The 18,991-nt window shown below is 50.7% G+C and overlaps 1 protein-coding gene across 1 annotated transcript in view; it reads right to left on the bottom strand.

Moving 5' to 3' along the window:
* Window positions 1-14,718, bottom strand: part of PKP1 (plakophilin 1) — a 46,558-nt gene extending 31,840 nt beyond the window's left edge. The window contains exons 1-2 of the mRNA XM_058274940.2: window positions 14,266-14,718; window positions 4,391-4,494 (exon numbers count right to left, since the gene is read on the bottom strand). Coding sequence (XP_058130923.1) covers window positions 4,391-4,494; window positions 14,266-14,467 — 306 coding nt within the window. The 5' untranslated portion in view covers window positions 14,468-14,718. The remainder of the gene's footprint in view (window positions 1-4,390; window positions 4,495-14,265) is intronic.
* Window positions 14,719-18,991: the final 4,273 nt, after the last annotated feature.

Below are 18,991 nucleotides of genomic sequence, written 5' to 3'. Positions count from 1 at the left end.
GGACGTGCTACGAGGATGTCTGAGAGGGTCAAAGAGGCTCCGCGCCTCCAGTTTCTCACCAGAAATGGCTGCCGGCGGAGGGAATTCTGCTCAGGCCCTTGTCCCAGGGGAGAAGTGCTTAAGGGGTGTGATTTCACTCCAGGGACTGACTGGAAGACTGCTCTGGCCTAGGGTTGCCAGATTTAACAGGTAAAAATATAGGCCCCCCAGTTACACTTGAATTTCACATAAACAATGAATAATTTCTTAGTATAAGTTTGTCCCAAATATTGTATCTTCCTGTACTCTCTGACAATCATCCTCTGATCCCAGCAAATCCTACAACCAACCGAACACAAGGTGGTCTCGGAAGAACAAGCACGGCTGCTCTTGGCCTCTTTTGAGCTAGGCTGACTCCCCAAAGAGGGCGAAGACTGCTTTGGGGTGCAGGGGGTGGGAGGAAATCAAGGGCACCAAACTCCTGGTTCTCTTGCAAGTCACTGGAACACACTGTCATGTTAAAATATTGAGATTGCAGAAACACATAAATGACCATCACAAAAGTGTAAATGTCTGGGGAAATAAAAAAAAAGTCACTAGGTTAGGAGCTAGGAGGTGAGCGCTGTAATCTGCTGTATCAGTAACCAGCTGTGTGACCTCCGGTAAGTCATTTATCCTCTTTGGGCCTGAGTTTTCTCAACTGGAAATCACCCTGCTCGGGTCTAACATTCCATGAGTCTGGTTCTGGGAATGGGAACAGCACAGCTGTGTCTGCTCATCTGTGAAATGAGGGAACCAGGCTAAGACTGCTTTGTCCTTCTCTCTCTCTCTCTCTCTCTCTCTCTCTCTCTCTCTCTCTCTCTCTCTCTCTCTCTCTCACTCTCTCACTCTCGCTCTCGCTCTTGCTCTCTCCCGCTCTCTCTCACTCTCTCTCGAGAGGCCCCAGGGCTCTAGAGCGCCCTCAGTGTCATCCAGCAGGGGTAGGAGTGTCCAGGGGAGAGTGGAGAACTGGCACAGCTGTGACTTTTGGATCATTTTCTTAAGCCCCTGATGTTTTGGGTATGTCAGCTCAATTTTAATTAATTAATTAATTATATTTTTATTGTATGTTTTTGAAGATACATAGATCACAAAAAATGTTACTTTAAAAACTATAAGAGATTCTCACATACCCCACGCCCTACCCCCCCCACTCCTCCCTCATCAACAGCCTCCTTCATCATCGTGGCACATTCCTTGCATTTGGTGAACACATTTTGGAGCACTGCTGTACCACATGGATTACAGTTTACGTTGTAGTTTACACTTCCAGGTCAGACCAAATGTTTGTAAGTTTTACTTATTTTATCACAAGACTAAATCTCTATATTCAATTTTCTTAATTTATGATATATATGATCATAGCAGTCAGTCAAAGATTATAAATAGTATGGCCATGTATTTTTAAAAATAATTACAGGGATCATTGCTCCAATATAGAATATTAATTAAAATGATTAGGTAATACCATGGCTTTTTAAACATTTCTAGAACTTTTCTTTTTGCAATTGCCTGCAGATCTTTCACAAATTTAAGTAAAATATATACTCAGTGGTGACAAGTCTTTGTAATTTGATGGTTGGATATTTGGAAATGAAGCCCAATCTGAGGAATGAGGTACTCAAAGTGGGAAATATCATTTTGGGTTAAAAACAGACCATGCCAATAAAGACATGAGACTGGTTTTCTTAAAGGACTCCTAAAATAACAGAGGACTGCTCTATTTACAAGTTTTGAGAGGTTCTGGAAACACTTTGAACAATGGAAGCACTGGTGTAATACCCCTGAATAGCAACTCAGACCGGCACTCTGTTTGCCATTGACCTCTGTGCTGCCCCAACTGGACGGGAAGGTCCCTGAGGGCAAAGCCAGACACAGCTGCGTGCCTGCAGAGTGCCTAGCTCACTGCCATGCCCACGGTCGCACCACACAAGGTAGCTGACGAGTGAATATAAAGTACCTGCAGGAAATGGGCCTTCAGCGTGAAGAAGCTCCTGAGAACATGCTGACGATGCTTCTGCCGACAGCCCCACCCTCGTCCCGTGCTCCCTGCCTTCTGCCTCCACGGTGGTTTAACCAGAGGGGAGAAATAAAACCGCTCCATGCCAGTTGTACCACCCATGGGAAATTCCCACAGGCACAGGCTTATCTCACTGCCACAGATCTCTAGTGCCTCCTCTCCAGCTCTCCTTTTCCCGACGCCTGGACCCTGTTTGGTTCTGCCCAGACCTTGGTTGATTATATGTTGGGCCCCTATGTCAATGATTCCATTTCCTCCCAACTTGCCCCCTGCCCCCACCACATCCTTGTGTGTGCTCAGCTCCTCACTGTTCCCATAGCCTCCCCTGAACTGAGAGGAGATGGGACGTGCCCCAGCAGCTACTCCAGCATGAGTCATGTCTGAAGTCCTGCCAGGGAAGAAGGAGCGAGGAGGGTTGGGTCTCAGGGTGGAGGAAAGGAAAGGGATTTTCAGTGATTGTCAGAAAATGGACACAGGGAAGGGGAAGGGAAAGTTTGGGGACATTAAAGGCTAGAGAGATAGCTAAGGATTTAGTTAATTAACCAGAAGCAAGATGTTCCACGATGGCCACAGGATTTCTGTTTAGAAACACCTCTCCCACCAAGGAGTTCCTTGATAGCTCTTAGTTACAAATTTCCATCTGTTAATAACCCCACACCACAAATTCGATAATGCTTGACAGTTAACGAAACATGGTATCAATCTTGGAGTGAAGTAGGCACTACCGGTATCTCCATACCTATTTTATAGATGAGAAAATTGATGCCCAGAGAGGATAACTTTTACCCATGTATGGTAGAACCAGGACAAGAACTTAAGTCTTCAATCTTTGATTCGATAAAACAATGTACGTAAAGACGTGACATCTGTGTTGTCAGTGTGGTTATGTACGCTGACTGCTGGTCCACTGACCTGCCTTGCTTGGGTCTAACCTAATGCCTAATGGCATTGCTCAGCCATTTTGTCATAGGCTGTCTGCTTATCGCCTTGTGTGTCTAAGCCCCTTACTCAACAATCTTGCCTGATATACTAGCTTATTGGGCTTGGTCAACTGTATTTAACTGCCACTAAGGGTACTGATTGATATGAAGGGTCAGGCAAAAAAAAAAAGGGGGGGTGTAAATGTGTGGCAAACTAATTGATTCTTTTTCCCTTTCTCCCCCCAACCTGTAACAAGCAAGAAAGACACATCCTCCAAAATTAGCCCCAACAAGAATTTAGGAGGAAGGAGTCAAGCCAATGACATAAGAATCTGACTTGTAAACATTCAGGGGTAAGACCTATGAGCAACGTGGACTCAAAGCAGATGCTGCTGAAGGGAGCCCCAAGAATACAGTGCCCCCAGCATCCCAAGGAAAAGCAGCCCTTATTTTTATCTGTACCATGGCTCAAGGGGCTCACAAAAGAAGTACCGAAGAGCTACATGCACTAATGTTGAAATCAGCAAAAAGTGAATAAAAGTCATATAATTTGGAGACTGGGAGAAACCTTGGGTGCCATCTCACCCAAATCCTTGATTTTAGAGTAGAAGAAAACTTCTGTACTGGCTGAGCATCTAACACAGTGCTTGGCACAGATCAGGGCTCAATAAATGTTTGTTCAAAGGATGGATGGATGGGTGTGGTGGGTTGAGACTACAGAGAAAATCAGTGGTAGAGCCAGGATGAAGGGATCTAGAATAGCCTCTACCTATGTTAATAAAAAAAATGTATGAAGAACAATTATGAACAAAGTTTTTTCATGCACATTATTTCATTTAATCCTAACAATAATCCCACCAAGTAAACCTCATTTTATCCACTTTACATGTGAAGACACTAAGACGCTGTGAGTGGCAGAGCTAGAATCTAAACCTAAGTTTGTCTGACTTACAAACTCAAGAAAGCTCCACTCCAGCATGCAGCCTCTTATATAGGAGTCACTGCAGTGGGCATGTTCTCCTTGGAAAACCCTTAGAGTCTCCTCAGCCATCAGCACAAGTGAAGTGACACGTTCCTTGAGGATTTTCATAGAAACATCCAAATCGGTCCACAAATGGACCTCAAGAATTCAAATTTCTCTCAAACCCATGATTGAATCAGACACATTGAGAAAAGACCTTTCTCTAGAATGTTCTCATCTGAGATGTTTGGAAATGTCCAATCAGCCCAAAGAGGGAGCCACATTAAAAGCAACCCATGAAATAATGGCCAACCACCTAGACCTGTTCAGAATTGGTGAGCCTCCCCTCACAGCAGTCCCTTCCCAATGAGCATCACTCTTCTTAGCCACCAGTGTAGGTTTTCTCCACCATAAATCCCAAACGATTCCCACAAACATCCCAGGTATTTTTTAATGGAAGAAGTTCCTTACCGGATAGCCCCATGAGCCATTTCCTGCCTGGATCTTGGAGTAGTAGCTGTTCCGGCTGGCAGTCCCATAGTTGTAGTTGTCAGCCAGGCCATCGTACATGGAACCTTGAGGGGAAAGGAAGGGGATTAGAAAAGTGCCAGTGATGCTCTTCACCTACCCCTCTGCCTCAGCATAGAGGAGAAACCCTCAGCTGGCCTTCTCCATCTGATCTCCACATCCTCCACAGCCAGGGACAAGGGCCTGCCCAGGACACACTCTCAGCAGCTTGGCCGACCCCTTCCTGAGGACCTTCTGGCCTCCCTGCTACCTGGGGAAGCCCCATTGATACCTACAGGTGAGGAGATGGCCTAGAGGGTCTTGGAGCACCACCATTCCAGCCCAGGGAAGCCTGACTCCATGCTCCACAAGGATAAGCTTTCCTCTAGGGGAAGGCAAGCCGGATCTCGACATTCCAGGTCCAGAGCCGCACGGTCAGGGCCACAGAGCAGCAACAGCTGACTAGATCCGAGTCGGGGCAGATCTAACTTCCAGTTCCAGCCTGGCCACCACCAGCGACCAGGTGCCCCAGCTGGTGAAGGGGAAAAGCAATCAACCTCAAAGGGTCTCAGTGAGGATTAATTAATTAATGTTTTGGGAGTGCTTGGAGACCCACAAATGACAGGCTCCATGGGAGCACAGAGTGTCATTAGGGTTATTAGTGGCAAAGTGGCTTTGAATCATAGAAAGCAGAACTGAATTTTAGGCTCCTGATGGATCGGAGGGGGACCCTAAAGGACAAACCCAACTCCATGCAAGCTGGTCTACTTTCTGTCCTCAGAACACGACTGACTGTCACACTTCCACGGCTTTGCTCACACCATTGACCTTGCCAAGGCTGCCTTCCCTCCTTAGATACAACCAGCTAACCTCGCCCAAGCTTCTGAAGCCAAGCTCAAGACCTCACCTGCTCCAGGAAGCCTCTTCCGACCAGCCCTGCCCAAGGCACCTCCACCTGCCTCTAAATACAGCCTCTCCTGCACTGGGTACCCCAAGGCACATCCTGCCTGTCCCATAGCTGGGCTGTGAGCTCTATGAGGGGTAACCCATCTCTCCAGAGCCTGGATGGCCATGGCAAAGGATTGCCCCCCATTGGACCATCTATTTTTTGTTTAAGATTTATTTATCCCCCCACACACACAGTGCCTCATTGTCTGCTCTCTGTGTCCATTCGCTGTGTGTTCTTCTGTGTCTGCTTGTATTCTCATTAGGCAACTCCGGTCATCAATCCTGGGACCTTCAGAGTGGGAGAGAGGCGATGACTCTCTTGCGCCACATCAGCTCGCTGTTTTGCTACATCTTTTTATTTTCTCTCCTCTGTGTCTCTTGTTGCGTCATCTTGCTGCGCCAGCTCTCTGTGTGGGCCAGCACTCCTGCACAGGGCAGCAATCCTACACAGGGCAGTACTCTGCACAGGCCAGCACTCCATGCAAGCTGGCACAATGCATGGGCCAGCTTGCCACATGGGCCAGCTTGCCCTCACCAGGAGGCCCTGGGTATTGAACCCTGGACCTCCTATATGGTAGATGGGAGCCCAATTGCTTGAGCCACATCCATCTTGTTAAATGATGGGCTCTGGGAATAAAAGTAAGTGGGAGCCAATGAGAGCCCCCGAAGAGGGAGGTGCACTCCTTTACTCTAAAGTGATGGCAAGACTTCAACATCAGAAACTATTTAGGGAGCAGAGAATTTGATGGTGATCTCACCTGGCCAAATTATCCCATTCCTTACCACTCACCTGCCACACCCACTTAAATTCCCAAGCCTTTTCTAGGGACTGGAATATCCAAGTTGAGTCCAAGGCAGGAGGGAGCAGAGGTACTAACAGAAAGTCAGGGTGCCACCTCCTTGATCCAAAGCCAGATGTCCACCCCATAGTTTACAGGGAGGGTAGTGACCCCAATCTCCACTCCATTATGGAACCCAACTGGGCATTAGTGCTATCAGGCTGTGGCACAGAGAACTTGCCCTGGGAGCCAAGAGATGTTGGAATTGTCCCTGACTCTGACACTTGGGCAAGTCAGTTGCTCTCTCTGGCCCTCAACTTCCTCTTCTTTAAAAAGAGGGGTTTGGTCTCTAAACATCCCAAAGGCCCCATTTAGCTCCAGCATTTCATCATTGTATTATTACAGGACACACACCTAATGGTATCCAGAGATGCCCCACTCCTCTTCTCCAGCAGGAGGGTTCGGCTTACAAGCAAGAAGGGCAGAGAGATCAAAGGCTACATCATGGCCTCAGGGTCATCGCAGAGGCTTCTCCCATCCCTGAAAAGTCCCAGCAGCCCTACTTTTAAATCCAGACACAGACCTGACTCCTGAAGGAGCACCTCCTGAGAGCGACATCCTGGGACTCTGCCATGTGGCCCCCTGACCCTTTGACCTGCTCAAGCTCCCCACCAAGAGTGGCAGCTCATCCTTTCCTCAGAAGCTGCCCCCCACTCCCAGCAAGTGTGCCTTAATCAGAAGAGTGGAGGCACTCTCATGGGCTCTCAGGACTAGCTCTCATGGGGAAAGGGTCTGTGGCCAGGCACCAATGGCCACGTCTCATCTGCTTCCCTGCGCACTTTGATCTTTCTTTCCAGTGCTTCTAAGGTCAGAGTGTGCTTGGCTTTCACTCCGTGAATGGGTATTTCTCATCAAAGGGCAGGCAGGGATCAGTCAGCTACTTCCAGATGGAAAATCTGAAATGATGACAAAGAGTTCTCCAGAGCCCCCAGGGGGGCCACCTGCTAGGAGAGGCATTCCCAGGAGGGCAGGTATCCCCAGCGCTTGCCCCTTCCTAAGCAGGAATCTGTCAGTAGTGATGTGGTTCTCCCAGAAAGTCATCTAGAATAAGCATCTTGTTCCTTCCTCCCTCCATGCCCTGCACCTGCCCGCCTTCCTCTCACACACACCTCTCTGGGTGACAGGTGGATTTTCCTACCATGGAGGCAGGGGGTAGACTAGATGACTCTGAACTGTCCTATAACTCTAAGAGCCAGTCCCCATGTCCCTGTGTGATTCTGGTGACATCAGGTGTGGAATATAGGTGTGAAGCCTCCAGGCCCTGCCAGGCAGCTCTTGAAAATGGAATTGGGGGTCAAATGGCCCCACTCCCACCTTCAGCTGCTTTGCCTGGCTGTCCTGTGAGAATGAGGCTGCCATCACACAGGCCAGCATTGCTTCTCTGGCAGAAGGTAGGCTGCACTTGGGGCTGAGGTGGTGAGAGAAGGGAGAGGTCTGGGGACATTAAACACCTGTGGTCAGCGGGGGGCAGATGGGTGGTAAACTTGGTTCTGCCCCCACAACAGAAGTTATTTCCCCCTCTCCTGGCCCTGCAGAGTCTAGTTGGTAGGTAACACCCTCTGAAAGTCAAGTTCAATGGCAAGAAAATGGGGGCTTCTTAATAAGTGTAATGGTGGTAGCTTTGAAGGCTTTCACAGCTCTTCCTGGTCTTCAGACTTCTCTAAAACTCATTTCTTCCAGGAAACCTTCCCTGACCAACCTTACCTAGTCCCATCACTGCTGGTGGACTGTCTTCTCTGTACAGAGGCACGGTAATGTGCAGTGGCTTCTCCATCTCACACCTCTGCCCATCTCTACCATCACATATTCTGGGAATCCTGTCTCTTCCTTCTTCTGGGTCTCAGGTACAGGGCACTGCTCGGGCTGGAGCTAGGCATAATGGGGCTGAGTTGGCCCTCTCTGCCTATAACTCTTCTCCCTGCTAACCCTTTGGTGAAGGTTCTGGATATCTGGTGCCCATTTATTTGCAAAACAGGACCAGGATCCTTGAATTCTACTCAGCCAGGCCCTCCTCCCTCCCAAAGAGCTCCCTGGTGGGTGGGGTAAACTAGGTGAGATAGTAGAGCTGTGGGCAGCTCCAGAACACCCAGGGCCACCTCCTTGAGAAGGGCTCTTGGTCCCAGGAGTGGTAAGGGGAGGTGATCTCAGCATCAACTCACCCCACCTAACCATCCCTGTCCTCTCAGCCCAGCATCTGCCTTCACACTGCTCTCTCCAGACTGGTACATGAACCACGGGCGCAATGATGGCAGCTCCTGAGTGACGATGGCTGCCAGCCCAACTTGTGCATTATCCCCAGGAGGCATCTGCTCACTCCCAAAACCCCAATCCCAAGGTCAAAGGGCAAAAGTCTCAGAGCTTATATTGTTTTCCCTAATAGAAAAGCAATACAAGTTGTGCTGTCCACAGAGCTTGTCTCATTTTATGCCAGTGTTTCAGGGTATAAAACTATACCCAGAAGGAAAGTGTCTTGGAAGGTCTACCACACAGATGGTCACCATCCCTAGATGCTGCTTTCCTTTGGTATCTTGGACAACAGCTGACTGATTCTCTCTTGTATCATAGGGGCAACCCAAGCTTTCTCATCTACAAAAGCTTTGGAAATGGAGGCAGCTCTTTTGTTAGGACACATGGATTCTCTCACCAATGCGGACAGGCCAGCCTTTGCCAGATGACTCAACCTCTTCCAACTCCAAGCTTTCAGATGGGTCACACCCACCACACCTGAAACATTCCTTCTCTTCTCCTCAGCCAAGCCCTCTGTCTGCATTCAAAACCTTACACAAAAACCAGCTTCTCCTAGAGATGGCCCCACCCAGCTCTGAGCACTCCAAACCCTCCAGCATAACCGCAGACGTCAGCACTCTATCCAACTGCTGTTCTCACCCTGTGCTTGGAGTGTGCTTCTGTAATTCTCTACGTGGCTTTCTCCCTGAAAGCAGGGCCCATGCCTCCCCAATCAGGCTGGGACTCCCTGAAGCAAGGGATCTTCTGCTTCCACTGGCTCCCCAAACCCACTTCCAGTACCAGCTTCTACCAGAGAAAGCTCTCAGGACAGTAGCCTGATCAGTGAAAAGACTGCTCTGAGGGGCAAAGTTCATCTGAAACCTCTCTTCCCTTACCCCTCAAATCCTGCTCCCTTGGTAGCAAAAGGATGTGCCACAGGGCAAGCTGCTCTAGAGGCTTATATATTGTTGACTCTGTCTTCCATAAGGCCAATCTCTCTTCTAGCTTCATCTACACTTAAATAAAGCCTACCTGTCCCTCAGCATGAAAAGCTTGAGAAAGGAAGTCCATCTTTCAGTCTCAAAAATGCCTTCTGATTTACCCCCTGAAATATCTTCCACCCATGGTACCCAGTAAGGTTGGGCCTATACTCAGAGGAATTTGTCAGCTAACAAGAAGACAAGGAAGACAGTTCTGAGACAACCTCCAGGGATTTTCTTGTCCCAAGAGAGTGGGCAGGAGCTGCATCTGTGGGATGCCTCAGGTGACTCAAGGGAGAAGAATGGCTGGGAGCACTGTGGATGTGCCTCTGCTCTTCCAGAGCTCCCACAAACCAGAGGGCAAAGGGTTCAGCACAACCTCACCAGGTACTTTGGTGTGGTTCTTACCCTCTTCCCAGGCACATGTACAGAACAGTAGTGCTGAAACAAATTGGTCTGCTATGCCTGTATCCTCTCTCCTTCCTCACTGGCACACTTGACCCCCACAGGCCCTGCTGGGATGCATTCAAGCCCAGCTCTGCGAGCATCCAGCTTCTCTTTCTGATTATCTGCTCATGGCCACCACTAAACCTAAGGATTAGGCGGGGCACCCTGTGGGGTCAGGAGTGGCCCGGGGGCATGTGGTGGGGTGGTGTGGGCAAGGGCTGGGATAGGACTCAGCCACCTGGTTGGGTAGCCAGAGTAAAAAAAAAACAAGTTGCCATCAACTACCACATGAGCTGTCCATGCGTGTGTACAAGTGAGAGCTGCGTGCATGTTAGGGTAAGGGCGTGATCTCCAGGCTGAGTCTACGCACGAGTGAGGGGGTTCTTGAACTTGACTACACGTCAGAATCACCAGAGATTTAAAAATTCCTGGTGCCCAGGTGTTCCCCATACTAATTACATCAGAATTTCTAGGGTGGGACGCAGGCAGTAGCTTTCTGGATTCCAATGTGTAGCTGAGTTGGAGAAGAGCAGACTAGAATGTTTCTTGTACAAGAGGACATTTACAAGAGAGAAACGACTGAGCGATAGGCCGTTGGTGGGTGGGTTTGGGGGGATTCTTTTGCTGGGATGAGTTGTGCAGTTTGGGTGAAGGTTTGTAGAGGCAGGGAGTTCTATAACCCATTTTCCAAAGATGTTAATGTTGCAAAGCACTTTAGAGATGATCTAATCCAACCTCCTAAGTGGCAAAGGCCAAGAAAGAGGCAATGATTTGCTCAAGGTCTCAAGCCTGTTGGTGGCAAACTCAGCCTAGAACTCAAGTCTCCTGGCCCAGCTGGGCTCCTGCCACAGCCAAGCTGCCAGGCATGTGTACATGCACATTCAAGTGTGGAGTGTGGGGAAGGCACTTGATGCCGGGACGGCTAACATTTTGTCATTTAATCTTGTTCATGCGGCACACACCTTCTAAGCGGTCACACCCCACTGCAGAAGTACATCCCAGGTTTTTGAACCTAGAACAATTGGCTTAATGATATTTACAGTTTGGTGTGTGGGGAGAGGAATCTGTAGTTTTTAAATACATCTGCCAATGAGCTTAGTAAAGAAGCGGGATCCAGGGAAACAGCATTTGCCATGAAACACCATGGAATACTCAGCATGTTTGCATTTGTTGCAACAGGCCAGTGGAAATTCTGGCTAAAACCCCAACGTCAAGCCAAGATACACTGTAAAGAAACAAGAACTGGTTCACTTAAAGTTTAATTAGTATACTTCACTGCTGGAACAAAGCTAAAGCTTTACCATCTCCCATCATAGCTTTAGTCCAGAGAAAACAAACCAAAAGTGATGTTTCTTCACTGTGGTCAAGAAAGGAAAACTTTCACGAGAGCATAACGAACAGAACCTTTGCTCAGGCAGAGGTTCATGCTGACACAGCCAAATGCAAAAACAAAAGCAAAAACCAAACAAAAGCACAGGGTGCCTAAGGCAGGCTCCTTCTCCTGTGCTGCCCTAGTAATTTTCACAGGCATCTAAGTAGGCAGTGAGATACAAACGAGGCAATGGTGTGACAGTGTTTAGATTTCCAGGGACAAGGGCTATGATAAAGGAAGCTCATCTAATCAAACTGCAGGTGCAGTGAGTATTCATGGTGGCGGCAGCGGGTATTTGGGGTGGAATCAGACAAGGCTTGTGTTAATTCTTAGGAAGAGGTTCCAAGTGAAACGATCAAGATCCCCAATGTGGAAAGGTGTTTCCTTTCAGGCTAGATAAGCAGGGCACCAGCCCTATACCCCACACAGCGAAGCTCCTTATCAAACCCTGGAGAGACTTTCCCACACTCAGGCAAGTCAAGTTTTCCTCGCAAAGCTACTTTGCTGAGCAGCCACGGCTCCCTCATTTCCCACTTGCTTCAAGCACAGTCTGCTCTTTCCCTGGGAAGAAACATATCCCCAGACACCTACTGTGCACAAGGACACTCGGAAGATGAGGGAGAAAAACCTAGGGGCCAGTAGAGAGAAAGATCCAGATGGGTGGCAGGTTCAGGGCAGCCCTTTCCCTCAGGGCCTCCAGGCCACAGAGCGCCCCCTCCCACCCCAGGGCTGCCTGGCCAGGGCGGGATGTCCATTTGATCTTCTGCATTTCAGGAAGACATGGGCAGAGATGGGCAGGTTGTGCCAGGCTCCTTCCGTGGGATTCCTTCTTGTAGCCCTTGGTGATTCAATTCCCCTCCTTGATAAGATAGAAAAGAACCCTCGGAGTGAGGGCTCAGGGGAGAGGACAGTTCTCTCACCAGGCTGTGGGTGGCCTACTCCTGACTGTCCTTCCCTAGGGGCAGGGGCAGCAGACCCTCCTGCAGGCCCCCTGTGGGGTGCAAATAGTCTCCATTAGGGCAGAGTTCTTCACTAGGGGAACCCTAGGTGGGATTGGGGGGCCCAGCGGATTAAAGACTCCAGAGAGACCCATTCTTTGCTCTAGGAGAATTGGAGTCTGTCCAGGGGCGTGAGGGCAGTGGCCTGGGGGACAGTCCTCCATCATCAGCTCACCCCTTCCAGGAATGAGAGGAGGCCCAGGTAAAGAGGGAGCAGGTTGGGTAAAGGCAGCCACAGCCGGGCAGGGACTGCTGGGCAGTTCTGATGGAGAAGATGGGAACTCTGATGAAAACAAAGCCAGATAAACCAGAAACACCAGCTCTGAGAACCGCCTCGCCCAGCTAAGATGCCTGCTGGCACCTCCCCAGAAGCCGAGGGTAGAGGGGGACGCTCCTCCCTGGTCTGTCCTTGGAGAGCCCTGCTTCTGGAGCAGGAAGCCTTAGCTGTTGCCTCACCTGGCTAGGGCCCCAAGCCAGCGCTTGGCGGGGGAATGAAGGAGACCCACAGGATCGATAGTACCTACAAACGCCGAGGCCAGGCACACAGCCCTTCGTGACAACAGGTGCTTGGCCACCAACCCCATAAGTGGGAAGGAGAAGGGGTGCCTGAGGCACCAAGAGGCCGTCTGATATTTTCCTGGAGCTGTGAACCTGGCGCTCAGGCCAGGGATGGAGTGGGAGTGGGTAGGGGTCAGGTAAGTCTTGTTCAGGGAAGACTGGCACCAGCTCTCTCATAGGGGACTTGTTCAATCAACAAATTTTGGTTGAAAACAAAAAAATTTGGTTGACCTCTACTACTTTACAGTTTGCAGCACCTTTATTAACATTTTGCTAAACTTAGCAAATCAAAAATTACATATACATAATAGTAATCATCATATTATAATAAATAAATAAGTAAACATTGAGGCTTCACTGGTTCATGTGTGATTCTTATCGGGAATTTTTTGTAATAAAGTATCTGGCCTAAAGTTTTTCCACAAATGCCTCTGTCAGGTTCTGTACCTTCCTCTTCCAGTTTGGGGGTTCCATCTCTTTTTCCAAGCCCCTGCCCCAGGCTGGGGACTTTGGCACCCATAAAGCCTGCAGTCAAGGGGGCCTCAGGCCAGGTACCCAGGTTGGAAAAGTGCCAGTGAGGGCTCTGCCAGGGTCTTCCCAGGGGCTGGTGGGACCCCTGCCCCTGCCTTCCTCTGCCTTCCTCCATGCCTGCTCCCGTCTCTACTCTCCCCCTAAGACGCCTGTTCCTACTTAAGCTGGATGGGATAAGGAGAATCCAGCGCAAAAGGAGGTTTCCGGCCTTCGCGACAGGGAAGGAAGGGACTCCCCACGCCCGCCGAGCGGTCAAGGGCCCTCTGCCCGGTGTAATCTTCCAACCAGGCTGGCCTCAGTCCGGCTGCCTCGGCACGCCAGCGGTCTGCCCCACCTCCCCGCCACCTCCGCGTCCCACGGCGCGTCTCCTGAGTTCGCACTCGGGCCTCAGCGACCCGTCTCACCACGCCACGCGGCCACGCACTGGTGCCACTGGGATTGGGATCCCGCCTGACCAAAGACGCAGTGGAAGGGAGAGGTGGCGGGGAAGGGGAGGGAGGAGGCCTCGCAGACTCGGCGAGCGCTGGGCGGTGGCGCCCAGGATAGCCAGGACTGGAAACGGTGGGGGCTGCTCTCCCACACTCCTACCACCCCAAGACGTGTGGTCTCGGGGCTTCGGGCCCAGAGAACGGCCTGGCGGGAGAGCCTCAACTTCAGGGCGCGCTGGAGGGACGCTCCCGGCTGTCTCCTCCAGCGAGCCATCCCGCCACAACACCCCCGCGTCCGCCTGCGCACCGCCGAGCTTCGGGGGCCGGAGAGCGGGTCCCGGGTCGCCGCCCCACCCTGCCGGAACGCGCGGGGAGCTCCGCTGCTCCCCCTAGTTCCGACCCGGCCTCGGCCCCGCGTCCCTTCGCCTCCCTGCCGCACCCGGGTGCGCACGCTCCTGGGTGCCCGCAGCCTGGGCAGGGGCGCACGCACCGCGCGGGCGCCGGACCTTTACCTCGGTTGGAGTGGCTGAGGGTGGACGACTGGGAAGCCTTGGATTTCTGCCGCTTGACGGTCATCATCACCTGCTCCTGCACACGCTGCCTGCCCGACGTGCCAGTCTTCATCCTTTGGTCCGACGGCAAAGCCAGCGTGGAGCTGTCCTGGTCCTGGAAGCATTCGTACGCCAAGGCGGTCTTGAGCGGCGAGTGGTTCATGGCGGCGGGAGGCGCGCGCGGGCCCGGGGGCTGGAAGAGCAGAGAGGCGCCGAGAGGTGCGGTGCAGCGGGTGAGAGGGTGCTCTTCTCGCTCTCAGCGGCTCCCTATGGCCATAGAGTGAAGTCCAAGGGAGGGTTCCTGGCAGCTGCTCCTGGCGCCTCCACCTTGGCTCGTCCCTCCCCTGGCACTGGCTCCGCTTGCCTTCCGTCAGACTGGATATACCACCCCTGCCCTGCACCACCCACTCCACTGGGCTGCGCGCTCCTCTGCTGAGACGCGGAGCTGCAGGGCACTGCCGCTGCGGAGCCAGGGCTGGGGTGGGGGTGGGCGTGGAGAGGGGCAGGGCTGCGTATCCAGTGTCTGGAACTGTGCTTATCTCCCATCTTCTCCTCGCTATCCCTTCCCTCTCCCAGGCAGATGCCCCTCTGTCCTGTTCTGCCAGTTCATGGAGAAAGTACGTGCTCAGCTCAGGAGTGAGGGAGACCTCTCTAGGACAAAGGAGTCTCACTTGACCAGATGGGAGAGCCACGTGCCCATCTTCCTCTGTCTGAGGTCATGGCAGAGACCAGCCCTGTAGAAGGAGCCTCCCAGACTGATGGCGGAGGCAGTCCTGTCAAACGGGGGACAGCCCAATCTACTCTAAGGCAACTTCCACTCTGAAGGCAGTGGGGCTGGGGGATGAAGCCCACACACTGGAACACAGATGTGAGATACAAAAGGAGTAGAAGACTCCTCTCTGAAACTCCATTTTAGCTCCTAGAACAGTGCTTGGCATATACTAGGTACTCAATTAAAATGGATGAATAAATGCTATTTAACTTAAGGTGAATTAAGGTTAACATGACTCCTAACCAGATCCTTACTAGAAGGGCACCTTGCCCATAAAACTATCCCACTGTGAACATAGTACCCTAGGATTCTTGTGCACATTCTCTTCTGCCTGCACCTGCCCCAGCGGACACACATGCAGGGATACTTCATGCAGGGAGCATCCTCTTCAGGCACTGAGATAGCACTGAGCTAGCCCCTATCAGTGAATTTCGTGTGTAATAGGAGCTGGGCATTTTAAAAACTACTTTGATTGAAATTTTCTAAAAGGTATCCGTCTCAGCCATGCCTCCTTAAGCAAAAGAAACTGAATAGATTTTACACGCTTCTTGATGGCTCGGGGTTATCATTCTTGACCTCCATTAATGAATTACCGCTTTTGAGTTTGTGAGTCTCCTCCAGCTGTGTTATGCTGTCAGCTGTCACTTCTTCTATGACTTGTAGTTGCCACTCACCGCCAATCTACCCCACTTTTAGTTTGCACTTCTAATCAGCAAAGGAAGGGAAAATCAGAAATCCATGCTGGTGAGGAATTATCTGTGGAGGAAGGATCAAGAAGACTGTGAGCAACTGTTTCAGGGACGACATGAGGGTTGCTTGCTCACTTCCTGAGAAGTGGGGGTGATAGGCAGGGTGCCCCAGCTTTTCCCTTTACTGCATTCCTGGAAACCATATGCAGAACGGATTATTGTAATGCAGATCATAGTTTCCAGTTGAAACAGTTTTATTATTGAGAACTGAGCATTAAATAAACCAGGGATGTGACCAAAAATATGTCATACATACAAAAGTTCAACACCTGTAAAACTCTATTATCCCTGAAAGTTTTAAGATTCTGCTTCCAGTCATAGACTCTCAGGGCTGGATATAGTCTTGGAAATTATCCATCCCAGCATTCACATTTTCCTGATGAGGAAGAAGATGTGGCTTGTGCCTGCGGTCACCAAGCTAATACACAGCAAAACCTCCATTCTTACCAGGGCTGGTGACTCCTGATCCAGTGCTTTCTTCACCGCTGGCTTCCCTTAAAAAAGTCCTCTAAAATGGGCATTACAGTACCATGCACACCAATTATAGAAGGGCTCCAATGTACCATTATACATGACAACACATAAAAATAGAATTCTGTTGTATCATACATTTGGCCTTTCCAAGAACTAATATGCTAGCTATAATAAATGTTAATTAAGTCTTCAAATAATGATAATTTTCCTACCTTCAAGTATGTAGAAGGGCCCTGGAGGAGGTGACTGGAGCTCCATATATTATAAAAGCTGAGTCCAAGGGAGGGTAATGTAGCTCAAGTAGTTCAACACCTGCTTCCCATGTACAAAGTCCTGGATTCAATCACTGGTACCTCCTAAAAATAAAACAAAACAAACAACAACAACAAAAAAGCCAAAAAACCCAACTCTCATTGGGGAGCAGATGTAGCTCAGTGGCTGAGCACCTGCTTCCTGGGTTCAAAATCCAGTACCCCCTAAAAAAAAAGAAAGGTGAGTCCAAGGAAAGTAAAACTATTTAAAAAATTGTTTGTAGGCTCAGTTAGTCTATCTGGTTCCCTATCATTTTGATATTAATACTATTTTGATATATTGATAGCAATAGCCAACATTTCCCATGCTCTTACGATGTGGACCATTTATTTGAATCCCCACAATGACCTGTGTCACTGTCGTCTCTCTTTTCAGATGAGGAAACTCAGCCGGTAAGTTTCAGAGCCCGGCCTGGCCACCCAACTCAAGCGTGGAGAGCCTGGACCTGGAGCCGGGCCCGCAACGGTGCTGCCAGGCAACTTCCCGCGGATTTCCCTACAGCAAGCAGCAGGTTCGAAAGCCTTCCCGTGGACCAGGTTTTAACAGCATCCATCCATTTCCTTCACTTGGCATGAAGGTCAGGCCAGCTGGGCTTCAGTTCTAGCTCTAGCACAATCAAGCTTCCTGATCCTAGATAATTCTCTCCCCTGCCCCCTGCCCTAAATCTACACAGTGGGAGGGCGGCAGATTCCATGGTTGCTAAGGTCCACTTTCATCCTACACTATAATCCCCATGTCAGTTGTGGGGACTTGTAGAGCAGGAGAATCTTGAACTGAGGCCTCTGGACAATATTTTCTTCGTCTTCCCCTTGTCCTCAGGGGAAGGGAAGTCTGGAGCTGGACAGAGAGTGCTAGCACCACTGGACCATCTCTGTGCACCAACGACAGGTACTCTGCATCTATTAGTTCATCCAATCCGCCCAGCCACACCTCCAGGAGAGATTATTATCCCCATTTGGCAGATGAGGAAACACATTCAGATTAAGTCGGGTGAAGCCTGGAGAAGGAGAGGAGGGGGTGGTCAAGTCACACATTTTTAGCCAAGGTCAGCAAGGTACGCTCAGGCTGGAAGGATCGGTTTGGGAGTTTAAGTGCATGATTTTGAGCCAGCAGGCCAGAGCTCTTTCCTCGGCCTCTCTCTCTCCTACTCGCTGGAGCTCCACCTTCTGTGGGGCCCTGTCTGTGGGCCAGAGAAGAAGGTAACACTACCGAAGTGAAGAAGAGATGGCAACTAGGCACTGTCACACGAGCTGAGTCCAGGGGACTCAGAACATATATTTAGATGGTGAAAAAATTCTAATGGGCATAGGTTAATTTGAATTTGGAGGTTGCGAAAGTGTTTGGGGAAAGCTTCCTGAAAGAAGCTAATTTTGACTCAGTTCTGAAGCAAGATGAATAAATTTTCATCTTCAAAGACATTGGAATGAGTGAATATGAATGAGGTTCTAATTCTCTTTGCTGCCTGCCTTGCAGCATTGTGTGTGACCCAGATTTCACTCTCCAACAATCAAGGCTTCTAGTCTTATGAAAGTAAAACGTCCTGTGACCTCAGTGTTTACTAAAGAATGGAACGTGGATTCATTTGTCAACAAGTATTTCTTGAACACCTACTGTATGATAAACCCTGCCCTAGACACTGGTGGATACAATGGTGAAGAGGACAAAGCCCCTGCCCTTACAGAGCTCACCTTCACAGAGTTCACCTTGTAGAGATGGGGGGAGGAAGGTAAGGCTGGCCATGTGGGAGGACTAGCCTAGGTAAAGACTGGGCTAGAGGGAGGACTAGCCTAGGGAAGCCTGGGCCAGGTGGGAGGACTAGCCTAGGGAAGCCTGGGCCAGGTGGGAGGACTAGCCTGGGGAAGCCTGGGCCAGGTGGGAGGACTAGCCTAGGGAAGGCTGGGCTGGGAGGAGGACTAGCCTAGGGAAGGCTGGGCTAGGGGGAGGACTAGCCTAGGGAAGGCTGGGCTAGGGGGAGGACTAGCCTAGGGAAGGCTGGGCCGGGAGGAGGACTAGCCTAGGGAAGGCTGGGCTGGGAGGAGGACTAGCCTAGGGAAGGCTGGGCTAGGGGGAGGACTAGCCTAGGGAAGGCTGGGCTGGGAGGAGGACTAGCCTAGGGAAGGCTGGGCTGGGAGGAGGACTAGCCTAGGGAAGGCTGGGCTGGGAGGAGGACTAGCCTAGGGAAGGCTGGGCTGGGAGGAGGACTAGCCTAGGGAAGGCTGGGCTGGGAGGAGGACTAGCCTAGGGAAGGCTGGGCTGGGAGGAGGACTAGCCTAGGGAAGGCTGGGCTGGGAGGAGGACTAGCCTAGGGAAGGCTGGGCTGGGAGGAAGTCTAGCCTAGGGAAGGCTGGGCTGGGGGGAGGGCTCAGCCAGGTAAAGCCTT

The sequence above is a fragment of the Dasypus novemcinctus genome, chromosome 13 (genome assembly GCF_030445035.2).
Source record: "Dasypus novemcinctus isolate mDasNov1 chromosome 13, mDasNov1.1.hap2, whole genome shotgun sequence".
In the NCBI taxonomy this organism is placed as follows: domain Eukaryota; kingdom Metazoa; phylum Chordata; class Mammalia; order Cingulata; family Dasypodidae; genus Dasypus; species Dasypus novemcinctus.
Note: the sequence above shows the minus strand (reverse complement) of the source record. Positions and strands in the feature narration are given on the sequence as shown.